Raw genomic sequence first — 13,965 nt, forward strand, 5'->3', positions numbered from 1 at the left:
TCTACTCAGGAGCACTGGAATAGCAACAGCTTTAATAGTATTTTTTTTCTGAAAATTTTTTTCTTTAAAAAAGAAAAAAAAAAAAGAACATTAAACAGTAAGTACAATAACCAGTTACTGCACAGAGTGGTAATGCAAAGCCCAGACCGAAGTTTTGGAGAAGGACTTAATGTTTAGTGGGCAGAAGGTATCTGAAGGACATACGCCCTGGCATGTGAGGAAGGACCAGATTTCAGACTGAGGACAGGGACAAATTAACGCAGCAGTCACCCCACAGGCCCCAAAACATGCCAGCCATGCTCCCCGAGTCTCAGGGAGGGTGCACACTGTCAATGAGCTGAGCACAGCCTGGCTTAGGCTGCTGCTGAAATGTTAAGCTGGATATATAGAGTAGCTGAGGTAGTTAGAAAAACCAAAGGGGATTAAAAAAAAAAAAAAAAAAAACAAAACTAACAGAAAAAAAGAAAATACTGAAATTATTCAGGGGCATCCCTGAAACACAGGAGGCTCAAACTCCTGCCCTCACCTGCTGCTGACACCCTTGAGGGTCCCTGGCACAGCCGTTCTGCAGAGCCCCAGTGCCTGCATGGACTGGCCCCTCCTACAGCACATTCTGCTTTGGAGAATGGCAAAAGCCAAGATTTGGATAAACGGCTGGGAGAAAGCTGTCCCTCTGCCTGCATGCATGCCCTGGCAGGAGGATTCCTTATAGCAAATGAGATTTTTGCTCGTGCATGAAAAAATGTGTTCTTAGGGCACCTTCAGGAAAGAGAAAGGGGACATGTAGTGGGCTCGGTTGCTGAGGGACCCTCTCTCTGTGCTACATCAAGTTGCATAGGAAACTCCTTAAAGCCCCTGAGGAGAAATTAAGGTGCTATTTACTTCTTGTGGGATCCAGCAAGAGCGACTCTGGGAACATGATTTTGGGAAGATGAAAGAAGACCGTTCCCTTTTGAGGCTGCTGTACCAGCACTATCTGTCAGATACCTTCCCCATTATCTTTTTTTTTTTTTTTGATTAACCTGAAAGAAAATCATCCTGTAACAACTAACCTTTCTGTGGTAGCAGCATTTCACTATAAAGAGACTTTGCACTTAAAACAATCCTTCTGTGCAAAAATATTTCCCTCCCACGTAAAATATTTGAAAGCTGGGAAGGAGGAGGAGGAGGAGTCATTCAAAAGACTCAACTATAAAACAGATGGGGAAAAATACGGGCACTTGGTGCTGCAAATATTTAGCTTGATGGCACCAGGTTTATAGCAAAGACTATTTACAAGTTAAACTGGGCTTCAGGAGTCTTGAAGAGCCCCACTCAAAGCCCTCTGATATCAATGGCAATGAGTGTTAAGTCATGTAGTGCATCTAGAGCATCTCTAATGAACTCAGATCTCAAATGTGTGTAAATGGAGATGTGGATTGAAATAGTTCCCTTCCTTTTTCTGACCTCTTCCCCAGAGCAGGAGCATCTGGAGAGTTTGCTGCCATGGCACGGTGAACCACTCTGACCATCCTCCATCTCCCGAGGTCTCTGCTGAACCTCAAATCTCCAGTTTCTTCCAGAGATGTCCTGCAGCACCTGGGCAGGATGAAGCGCAAGGGGTTGTGGCTGCTTCCCCTGGTTAAAACAGTACCCGTGCACCTGACAAGAGGCAACAAGCACCTTCTTGTCAGCAAATGAGAAAATCCATGTTTGGAGAGACGCAAAAATAAAACAAAAATCAAACAACAGGGTGTGTAAAAACAAAAACAAAGCAGCAGCTCTCTTTTGGTGTAAGATGCTCATTGGGCTGCAGACATCCCAAATCCCAAGTTCATACTGTGCTTTACAGTCACATCTGGGAGTTAGCCAAAGCCTAACCATGGGGTGGGGAAGGGCATTTACTGTGCTTCCTCTTAAAATACCTATTTACATGACTCATGGTTGTCTCAAAAACGATAATTTAAAAGTGGTTTCTATAACGTAAAAAAACAGCCACATTTTCCCCCTAAAGTGGTTACAATCTTTACTGCTCGTTACAAAAATTAGACTTTTATTTGTAAATGCCTAAAAAACATAATCTCTTTTTGTAATCCCTCCCCACCCCTCCTGCCCCCTTCGAAGTTTTTTTAGTAAGAAATAGTTTAACTGGTATCAATGCCATAAGAAAAGCCATCCCCCTCTGGATGTCTTCCCATCAAGGAGGGATGTCTCCTGCTGATTTCTAGTCCTGGTGGAGACCTTGCAAACTTTGGCCTCTTAAAACCCAAGGAGGGAAACCTCCACTTCTTTTTAAAGTCAACTGCTTAAAAAAGTGGGGAAAAAAGCACAGGAAAAACCCCAGCAAAGAGGATGTGGACAAAACCATCACCACAGGAGCTAGATGGCAAAATCCTCATGGTCTTGTGGGCTGAAGGCAGCTGCCCGCAGTATGTCCAAGGAGTTGACGAGGATCAGGGTGCCCGTAAGATGCTTCCAGCGTTTGGTGATGGGGTTCTTCATCTTGTCCAGCCCGGTGTGCAGCTCCTGGATCACATCACGGTAGCTGTCGCCCATCTGGCTGCTCCAGGTGAGAAGGAAATCATATGCTGGCTTCCACATGGCCTGCGGAGATGGGGCAGAGGAGCAATCAGAGCTCAGATAGGTTGGATAGCCGGCAAGCAAGCCATCACCCATCCCACAATAAGCACAATCCTAAGGAAAATCACCCCCAAATTTCCCTAATACACCCAACTCAGTTTTATCCTCCAAAGCAGCTCCAGAAGAACATGCTTTGGAGGTATCCGCAACCCAAGGAAGCCCATAGACTAAGACTCATCCACTCTCACCTCGCTATCCACCACCCCTGTCTTGTCCCGGTGCGGGGCCTCATAAGCATCCATCTGCTGCTTGGAGACCTTGGTGAGCTTCTCAGCAAGTTCCCTCCAGCGCTGGGCCACCTCCACGGCCGTGGTCAGCAGCACAAAGTCCTGGATGAGCCGGACGACCAGACCTTGGCAGTCCATTTTTAGCAGAGCCTGAAGGACGGCGGTGAAAATCAAACAATAGAGTCAAAGCAGGTAGTAGATGGCAGGTGACCCAGAGGACTGCGTGGGGGAAAAGTCCCTTGAGAACCTACCCCAAAAATCCTCCCACCTCCTTTCTAGTGACCACCGGTGAAATTAGGCCACCAGGCTTGGCAGCAAAGTAATCTCATTAATTAAATGAAGTGCCCTACCCCTGTTCAATGAAGCTTGCAGCCTGGGCTGGCCACTGCAGCCTCATTTTCCAGGCAACCCCTCAAGATGTTCAGGCACCATCATAAGCAGTTTAAAGCATCCCAGAGGCTGGGAAAAACAGATGCCTTTAATCAAAGTAACTAATCCAGCACAACCCATGCAGCTTGCCTCCCTGAGCCTGCAGAAGCACCATCCTTCAGCCTGAATGGGTGGGTACAGACCAGCCAGAACATTTTGGGACAAGACCTGGACATCAGCCTTGGGAGGAGATGGGGTGGGACAAGACCCAGGCAAAAGGCCAGCTGGCAGCACTACAGGACCATCGCTTGGCTTAGGATGTTCTTGCTCCTCTCACCACCCCTCTGCCTTCCTGTGCCAGTTCAGAAACCATCCCCTTCTGCATCATTTACTGACCTAAATGCTGGGATTCTCTGCAAATGGTTTTGAAGAAGCAGAGAAGAGCCACTGCAGCAGTCACAGTTTCCAAACTAGTGAAAACTTACCCAAGAAAAAGAAGTGACAGGCAGCATTAGCTCTTGTCTTTAGGTACCAAATCACATTTACATCTGCTCAAGATGGAAAACAAGCTGCAACAGCAGCAAATGAATGACAAGGAAGAGTTTAAGTGGCAATTATCAGAGGACAGGATCTGACCCACAGAATCAACATCCAGGGCTCCCCATCTTCTGCAAGAGCCTCAACAACAACTCCAGTCCTTGGGCAAATCCCACTTCAAATCTTAAGTGGCTACAGAAAGGTAGTTTGTTTGGGGTTTTTTTGTTTGTTTGTTTTTGTTTTTTTAAACATGGAAAGCAAGTAAACAGACCCTCAATTATGTTGAATATGCTCTTGTTTTCCTACAGCCAGATCTGGAGCTCTGGCATCAGCAGACTAAGGATGGTGGCTCCAGGATGGGTGAACACCAAGGGTTCAGCATTTCAACATGGGGTTCCCCCTCAATAAACCTCAGGGATGCAGGGGACAGACCCCCAAGGGATGCTGAGCACCAGCAAGCACCCAAGGAGCCACATTGGCTTGTGTGTCCCCATGAGTAATATCACCCATACCTTCACAACAGCATAGGGCTAGCTACTACAGAAACTGTGGATGTGGTGGTCCACATGCAACCAGAACCTGTCCACTTTCTGCCACCAGGTCCTGACATCTTCTCCTGCCATAGAGGGTCTGAGCAAACCCCAGCTGCTTTGGCTCTGGGGCAGAAGAAGGGTTAAATCCTTGCATAGACAGTTTCACAGGGACAGTTGGGGGAAGATGGGAACATCTGAAACCACTCCAGCAATTTGCAAAGCAAACGTATGTTGATTTTCCCTTATCTGTTTCCAGCTTAAAGCTGGGCTTGAATCTAATTACAGCTGCAGAGGAGGCTGTTTGCTCCTCCAAAGTGCTTACACTGGTTTCCTGTATGAGCGAGAGAAATAATAAACCCTCTTGTTAAGCAAGAAAGGAAAATACATTTAAAAGAGAATTAATTCTTTTTTTTCAAAGGGCATTAAAAAGCATTTAGATCTCACACCTGTGCCATTATTGCCTCCTATCCAGACAACGCTACCTTGCTGCCCAGCCCCTAGACTCATCACCCTCTCCTCTGCAGGCAGAGGATTCAGATGGTCCTAAGGAAGGGCAGATTCAGCACCCTCAAACCTGCCTTTCCAGGCAGCTTGGATCACCTGTGTGCAAACCCCAAAACACGCTGGTATTTAGCAAAGCAGGGTAAATGAGCCACTTTAATCTCTTGCTGGAGGCCGAGCAGCCTGAGGCAGCAGAGGAGGCCACCTGGAGCCAAGTGTGCTGCAGGGGTTAAGAAGGATAGAGCTGCAGGAGACGGATTCTCCTGTTCCTTCTGCACTTAATGTAAACAAGAAACTGCATCAAGTAAAGCAGCTGGGAGGCCACATAGTCGAGAGAATTGCATAATCACTCAAAGCAACAGCTTTGGAAGAGATTGCTCCCTGCAGTGCAGCACATTAACTCTGAAACCTACTGATGGCCACAGAACCACCTACTTCCTGTGCTCTGCCCCTTGTCATTTGACCTAGGGGGCTCAACAAACAAATAAGGAGCTGGGGAAAGTGCAGGAGAGAGCAGGCAGAGATGATGAGAGATGGGTCAGCACCAAAGCCAGGTGGGGATGGGGTGCAAGACAGACACAGTCACTAAAGTCAGAGCCAAAGGGGCAATATTAGTGATAAGCACAATGCTTTTTTTTTCCTGGCCTGGGCATAACTTGCTCTCTTGTCACAGAAATACATGAAACGTGGGCAGACACTGGGCTCTCCTGGAAGCCCTGACTGCTTGGCCAGGATTAGCAGGACTCACAGACTTAATCCTCCAGCAGGCGCTTTCAGGATTACATTGCAATTTCTTTCCACCCTCCTCCCTCACCCTGGACAAACCTCTCTGAGTAGCTGGGTACATCCCTTGGTACCCAGCCGTGCTCCCTGCAGAGGGGTGACCTGGGTTGCACCTGACCAGCACCCTCCAAAGCATTTATTAACCTCAGGGTGGCTTTGATGCAGCTCCACCAGACAAGTGAGCAAAGGAGATGGTTTGATATTCAAATCCCAGTTCAAAGCCGCGCAGAAGCGCCTCTACTTAAAAGGCATTCAGGGGAGGCTGAATTTACATCTCGGCTCTGAAACACAGAATCCCATTTCCTGTCCTCTAACGACAGAAACCAGCATCTAGAAGAAAGCAAGCCAAGCCAGAAGAAAAGGCAACCCCAAAGACCACCTGCAGATGCATGGCCACCCATGCCTATCACCACAACCTTCAAGGTCTGACCTCATGAGCCTCCAGCCCTGCTTGCTCTTCCATGCACAAATGCCCAGCCCTGACCCCCGCAATCTAGAGGAGCTGTCTGAGCTGGAGGTGGGTCTCGTTTGTTCTCCATCCTCAGTCAAACTAAAGGAGTAAAGACCTTTCTCCTTTGTCCCAGGAGTGGAAAGCATCACCAAGTTCACATGCACCCACCATGCAAGGCCCACAGGGAAGCTGTTATGGAAATGGGACTTTTTAAATTAATGATTATTTTTTTAATAGCATTTAAATTGGAAAGCACCTCAGGAGGTCCAAGTGTTATGATGCATTAGTCACCCTCCAAAAATGTCTGTGGGGGAAGCAGAGATGCAGTTACCATAAGCAGCAATACTCTGTGTCCCATTAACTGCTGCAGGGATGTGTGCCAGGGCAGGGACGTGAGCCAAGTATGACAGGCAGATGATGTGCCTGGGGCAGCACTGTGCCACAGCTCCCTCCTGGGACCTCCAAAAACACGGGGAGAAAGGCCTGTGTCCTCAAGGGGCTAGTGAGACCTGCAGGGTCAGAGGATGCTCATGCACAGGCTCCTGTCCCTGTTGCCCTCTCCAGGCTACAGGTCAGGTTTTTGGCCCAAATGAGTTGGCTCTGTACAAGCACTCCCCATAATAACACTTGCTTTAGGGATGAAACACCTCTTTCACTTGCTCCTTTTGGCTGGCAGCACCCCCAAAATCACCAATCACCCACACTTAAAATACCACATTACACACTCATGATCTTAAATACTAGGGGTTTTTTTCGTTTGTTTTCGTCGGTTTTTGTTTTGTTTTTTACCTAACACAGTCAGGCACAGGGTCTGTGTGCGCCAATTTCCCTGAATATGGTGCCTGGCTGGGTCTCAGGGTACTTTAGGCATTACTTCTGAAATGACACCAAATGCCATCAGCCATACTCCCAGGTAGCTTGGACAAGGTACCATCAATGCAATTGCAAGCAGCTTTTTTTGTCTTTTCAGGAGCAGAACTGCATGTGAGCAAGACACAGGGTCACAGGGTTTGCAACTGCTGCACTGGGGATGGGAAGCCAGCAAAGATTTCCTGCCATCCCCAGAATATAAAAACAGGTTGTCTTATATGGAGCAAGGAGCCTGACAACAAAACAGCTGAAAGGCATCGATGGCATTTCTGCAGCTTTCTACTAATTGATAGGGGTGCAGGGCACAACTCACAAATGTTGAGCATGAAAAGACCTTGCTGGAAGCCTGCAAGCAACTCCTCTTCCCTCTGTGCTGCAGGCAGCTTGGCTATGCAAGGACAAGCCATGCCCTACAGAAAACATCCCCAGCTTCAGCATGGTACAGCGTGGTTCCTTAGGGGAACAATGTCCAAGATCTGTATGTGTGGTGGGACTTTGTTCCCGTGAAGGCAGGAGCTGAGCCTTCCCTCTGGACCCAAATTCAGCACAGGGACTACCATTAGCCAGAAGATTGCTTTGGGATGGAGGAACAAGAGAAGGTCAGTGTGAGCAGCCTTCGGCTGACATGCTCCAGAATCACAGAATGGTTGGGCTTAGAAGGGACCTCTGGAGATCATCTAGTCCAACCCACCTTCTAAAGCAGCTTCACCTAGAATGTGTCCAGGCAGGTCTTGAATATCTCCAGAGAAGGAGACTCCATGACCTCTCTGGGCAGCCTATTCCAGTGCTCTGGAAAATAAGAAACTCTGGTCTAAACAAGCTATCTAAAGGGAACAGGCATCACATCATAATGATTTCAAATGATGATCAAATAATTTCAATTGGAAGAGACCCTCAGGATCACCGAGTCCAACCACAACCTAACTCTAGCACTAAACCTTGTCCCTAAATGGTTTGAGGCTTTAACCAACCAGGGCAGTAAGTTTTTTCTGCGTTTAACCTTGGCCGTAGCAAGGCAGCACCTCCCTCAGAAGGGTCAGGTCAGGCCTGCATACTGACCAGGGACAAGCAGCATGTTTTGGTAGAAGAAAGGCAGCATGCAGATGCCTGCAGTGAGAACAAATGATAGAAAACAGAGGAAAAAAAAAAATCCCAACATCATCTGCTGTATGATCTTTAGAAGTAGCCAGGAGAAGAAAAAGCTCATAGTTTCCACAGCTCTCCGCTGACGTGCCCAATGGCATTCCCAGTAGACTCATGTTTTTCCCAACAGCAGTATCTGTTTGAAAGGATGATAAATGCAAAGCTCTATAAAAACACCATATTTAAAAATTGAGAGAAAGAGAAATGCTGTGTCTCATGACACATCCAATGCCAGCTCCCAAGGACCAGCTAGTGCAGTCGCTGCATGGCCAGGTACTGGTGGCCCAGCTGCAACCAGCTCTTCTTGCATCCGTGCCCAGTTTTTTTTAGGAAGCTCATCCGTGTGCTGCCTGCTTTCCACAGCAGAAAGGAGGAAGTGGAAAGTTTCTCTTTCAGATGTGATGACTAACTTCTGAGCAACATTCCCCCAGTTACCTTCACATACCACTGCTAGTGCTAGATTAGAAAAAAAATGATAATTAAGCGCAGATTACTTATCAACTAGTCATCAAAACCAGGCCTGTCCATGCTTGGCTGCTGGTGCATGGCTTGGTCACCACAATTCTGTGTACTCAACACTGAAGTCAGATAAGCTTACTTACTACTTCTCCCTTCACAGTCCCTTTGAGAAGAGATGACCAACTTTGAGATGAAATGGCCAGATGAGAGCTTAATCCAACCGGTTCTTCTTGCCAGCAGATGCCAGAAAGCGAGTTTGTTACAAATCAAATCAGATTTAAACACAACAAAATACATTACTGCTACATTGTTGTTCCCTGAAACATCTGCTTTTAAAAAAACAAAACAAAAAACAGGCTCAATCTAATTTCTCCATAAACTAAGGAGGATTTGACAGCAGCAAAGGGTTTAGATGAAGCATCACCTTCTACCAGGAAGGGAGCTCATCCTTTATCAACAGGCTCAGACTCACAAAGAATAGGAAACAGAGCCAATGCTCAGGATTAGCCTCCATTCAAACAAGGAAAATAAAACCTGCTCTGGGACTCTGCACTCCAGGCATCCGTTGAGAAGCAGGATGTTTTCCTGCAGCTTATGGCCCTCCCCTTGAGTTAGCTGCTGAGTATCCAAAAGCGCCTTATCTTTCCCTTCTCCCCACTGGGGTCTGGCATAGTTTTTCCATGACCTACAGACTGTCTGGGACCCCTGGAGACAAAGGGAATAGATAAAAGAAACACCTACAGGTTTGCAAAGTGATAAGGCAAACAGCACCCAAGCCTTTGGAAGCATCCAGCAAGAGGAGCACACATTTCACCCCATCCTTCACTGAGGTTAATGATTAAGGAAGCAAACCCTCCCTTGGGGGAACCATGGGGCCAGACACCAACCTTGGCAACCACAGTGGGTATTTTCGCTTCCTGGGTGGCCCCAGAAAGAAAAGAGACAACTGCCTATGATGGCCAGAAGAGTCCCTCAACAGAAGCAGTGCTGGTGGTGTGACCTGGCACCTGAAAGTCAAAGCTAAAACATTGCCCCATGGGCCACAAAGTGGTACCCAGGCACTGGGAACTCACTGGACAGTATTTTCCTGAGTAACAAAGGGTTTCATGCTTTTCAGAACACCTTACACCTCACACCTGATCCTCACATTTCCCCCTTCTAATCAAAGGGATTATGGGAAGTTAAATACTTCATTTGGCTCCAGCTCTCTTTACCCAGGCTGCCCACTTGTAATTTCATTTGTATGCTGCTGCCTGCACCCATCATCACCAAGCAAAGCTATTCCTTAATTCAACTGGTATTTTAAACAACATGATTCATATTGTAACTCAGTTATCCTGCTTCTGCAGGAGAGCCTGTTAAGAGGCGAGATCTGCAAATCTCTTCCAGACATTTCATCCTCTATTTTCTTTGGCTCACTGCCTACAAAATGATAGAAATGATCATGAAGATGACTTCTTGTAAGAGACCTCTTGAAAGCATCCTAGAAATACTTGCAGGCAGCACTTCCCCAAACAACTTTCAGGACAGAAGTCACGTATTTCCATTTGCAAACACAACCCACAGTTGGACACAAAGCATCCCAGTTCAGAATTACCCTTAGTTTAGCTGCCACTCAGAGATGGGGCAGACAGAACATTCTTATAGAGGAATTTGAGGTTGTTTCATGAAGGTAAAGGTGCAGCATCCTTCTCAGCAGCTGTAAAAACCCTTCTCTGGCACGTTTTGACACATCTACTGATGCAGAAGTACATAACCTGAGAGGTGGCTCACCTATCCTGCTCCATACATGAAAAGCTTTTGTGTTTCTTGCCCTCTTTTCAGTTTTCCATCAGTATTTCCCTAGTGATGCACACTTTGACACCGAGGTTGAGGAGACCAGTAGCTCTCTGGTAACTCCTTGATGTGTGCATCATTGAAGGTTGAAACTTAAAATACTCAGCAGCAGGAACCAGTTGAGTGCTATGAAAACACTGGACCAAAAATCATGCTTGATCTTGAGGGGCTTCAAATAGAGGCTTCCTGTTGGCTGCCTTCACAAAACACATACCTACCTATCGTATTTCACCCACCCCATCCCTCATTTACAGCCATGATCTCATTAAAACAGGAACCCACCAGCACATACAACTGCAGGGTTGAACTTCCACCTGGCTGTGAGAAGCAGCCTGCAGTAAACCTTAGACATGCACTTCATTTTCTACAGACTGAATTAGTGAACGTCCACCTCCCATTAACCCTAATCACCCTGCACAGCAGGGAGTTAATATGTCCTCATCAGACCCCAGACTCACCATCATCAGCTCCTTCTGGAAGGATTTCCTCTCCTTGTTCTCAGTGTTGTTGCAGTCTTCCTTCAGCTTCTCCAAAACAGAGGCAACTTGCTCCGGTTCACTATCTAACTCTGCTCGGCAGAAAAACGTGAGCGGCAAATTCACGTACCCCAGTGCATCAGCAAAGGACCGCCAGCTGCTGAGGTTCTCCATGAGCAGAGTCCTCACAGAGGCATAGATGTAGGTCAGGAACTTACAGGGCCTCAGGATCTGCTCAAGCAACAAGCTGGTGGTGAGATCTGGCCCAGAGAAGTAGCTGGGCTTGACCTTCCCAACCACCAGCACATTTTTGGTGTGCACAAGGCCTATTTTACCCTGGTAGTAGCCAATGTACCATTCCTTGGTCCACAGCTGCCCTTTCAACCTGATCTTCTCCTCACTGAGGAGGGCTACGACATCTCCTTTCTTGTACTCCAGTAAATAGTGGTTCTTGCTTTGCCGCACCACTGTCTTCAGTAGCTTGCCATACTTCAAGCTCAACACTGGCCGGTCCTGAAAAACTGGATACTTAGCAGTAGCAGCCAGAGGTGAAAGGATGATCTTTCCGACCTCGTTCTTCTTGAGAAACCGCCTCTGCCCTGTCGGTTTGATGGCACTTTTTGGAGGAGGCTGTGGTGTCTGGACACAGAATTGGGTCAAAATGGCATCCTGGTCATCCTTGACCTGTATCCTAAGCGTGAAGTCTGAGAGCTCATTGGGGTCATGGGATGCAATGGGGAAGATAAGGCGGCTGACCTTGCCCAGCTTCATCTGGAAGCCTCGCACAATTTTGGATTGCTCACTAGCTTTCACCTCATAGTTGGTCATGTTGGAGAACATGCAGAGCTTGAGATCCTGAGGCCGGGACAGAGTAAATTGATGCTTACCCCAGAGCTGGAGGGCAACAGGAGCTGGGCTGTGTGACTGTCTTGTGACCTCGTTCACCAGAAGAGTCTTGGGTGCACATTCATGCCCAAATAGAGCCACAACGGTTTTAAAGGAAGGATGAATGTGTTTTGGGCCGTACACACCAACTGTGATTTTCTTGCTGATGTAATCCCAAACAGTGTAAGGGTACAGGATGTTCTGCCCCTGGGCTACAGCCGCAATGTACATGCAAGGCTCCAGGTTCTCCAGCTGCACCTGGATCGTGTCCCCATAGGAATAGCTCAGCTGCATTGGTGTGTATGGCCCCTCTTTCATGTCACTCCTCAGGCACTGTAGTCCCACCAGACTCTTGCTCATGATATCATTCTTGACCTCTGCTGACACCTTCATCTCCAGAAGGATGAAGGTTTTCACCTCCATATTGCTGAGTTTGATCTGCAGGACCGGGCTGATGGTGCTGCACTTGTCGCTGTTCAGCTCCAGTGGTGGATCCAGCATTGCCTTCATGGAGATCTGCTGCGTCTCCCCAGGGCACACGTGGCCCTCTGGTACACGGATGCTGATGTTGGTGTCTGGAAGCTGAACAGCTCCACCAGAGCTATCCAGTTTGCAGACAATGTTGGTCTCCACTGGTTGCGTCTGACCCCAGCCAGGATTTTGACCAAGCAAATCCAAGTCATGGCAAGACCGAGCCAGCTTCCTGTGGTTCAGCCACGCTGTCCTAAAATCTTCCCGGCTCTGGAACTGCTCAGGGGTGGGAGACTTCAGACCACTGAAGAAGCCCAACGATGCTGGAGCATCTGACTTGGCTTGAAGAACAGACAGTTCAGACAAACTGTAGGAGCGTTTACTTCTGAAGAAGGGATTGTCCCTTTTCACATGCTGTTCCAAATCCAGCCTGTTCGTGGATGAAAACTCATCAAAAATGTTACCCAGGCTGCTATTAGCAGCTGAACTGGAAACAGCTGAAGTAGGAGCCCCCGTGTCAAAGAGCAGCAAGTCAACAGCAATGTTGGAGTTGGACTCTTTGTCCGAGCTGGGCACTGTTTGCAAACTCCCATTCAGAAATGGGTTTGTCTGGACTCCATTCAAGAATGGGTTGTTATTGTAGGTTTTTACAGAGTTTCTTTTCACATCAGTCCATTCCCCAAGCAGGTCTAACTCCTTGACCCCTTCATCAGGGCTCTCCAGTAGATTGTCTATCATACCACTGTCCGTTAAGGAAGAGTTGCGGTAGTTTACAGGCTGGACATAGGAGGAAGGGATGTAACCCATTTCCATAGTGTTGTGAGCATACCACCACTCACCTCCCGATGTGTCTAAGACATAAAGGTGATCCCCCTTGGAGAACTTCAAAGTGGTGAAATTAGTTGGACAGTAATCTTTGATTGCTATTACTTCCTTGGCATTTCCAAAGGACATGGGATTGTCAACCAGCAAGGCACTAGGAGAAGGCACTACAAAACCAAGAAGAAAAACAGCACCGTAAGCAATCCATGAGAGTCACAAATTACTTGCAAACATTTATTTCAGGTCAGCAATCCACGTTAGTCTAAGCAGTGAAGTAAGGCAGTTTTACAGCTTCTCAAACCTGCAGGTAATTTTTTTTTCCCCACTAAAATTCTTAAACAAATTTTTTCCCTTCACTGTTTCTGATACATTCATGTTCTTCTTCCTCAAAGGGTTCAGGATCTAAAGGGACAGACATTGATACAGCTGGGAAGAGCAGTGGAAGCCGAGACAGGAACAACAGGAACTTGTTACCCCCACATGGGAGCAAGGCAGGGAAAGCGGCTCCCCTCCCAGTGCAGCCAACTGTCTTGGCAACAAACCTCTCGCTCGCTGCAGGGTCCCACACAGCTGCTGCTGTACCAGACACCTGCACCCACAGCCTCCCTCAGCTCCCCAGTGAATCATGTACAAGAAGATAACATTCCAGGAGGTTTGGACAGAATCAGAGTCCCTTCTTATCAGCTCTCCTTTCTACCTGGCGTGTTGGGATCTAAGACCCTATGTGCACATGTTAGAATGGCAGTCACCTCCGTATATACCACATTTAAAATAAGAGAAGTTAATTAGGGGGGGCTCTTAATTGCTACATGGGAAGAGCCATTATCCCAGCAATTTGCTCAGCAAGTATCTCAAGCTCTTTTGTCACCAGCTCTTTAGCATTGCCATTGCACTTTCCACACAAACAGTTATCTGTGCTGCTACTGGTGAATACCTCCTCTTCAAAGAGATTATGTGATAAGCCAAGGTAATGTAAACAAAAG

The 13,965-nt window shown here is 47.4% G+C and overlaps 1 protein-coding gene across 1 annotated transcript in view; it reads right to left on the reverse strand.

The window, feature by feature from the left end:
- SH3BP4 (SH3 domain binding protein 4) overlaps nucleotides 1–13,965 on the reverse strand; it is a 37,924-nt gene continuing 23,959 nt past the window's right edge. Inside the window, exons 3-5 of the mRNA XM_082056972.1 lie at nucleotides 10,787–13,149; nucleotides 2,808–2,996; nucleotides 1–2,583 (exon numbers count right to left, since the gene is read on the reverse strand). Of these exons, the coding sequence (XP_081913098.1) occupies nucleotides 2,359–2,583; nucleotides 2,808–2,996; nucleotides 10,787–13,149 (2,777 nt within the window). The 3' untranslated portion in view covers nucleotides 1–2,358. The remainder of the gene's footprint in view (nucleotides 2,584–2,807; nucleotides 2,997–10,786; nucleotides 13,150–13,965) is intronic.

The sequence above is a fragment of the Streptopelia decaocto genome, assembly GCF_964273445.1.
Source record: "Streptopelia decaocto genome assembly, chromosome: 6".
NCBI classification, from domain to species: domain Eukaryota; kingdom Metazoa; phylum Chordata; class Aves; order Columbiformes; family Columbidae; genus Streptopelia; species Streptopelia decaocto.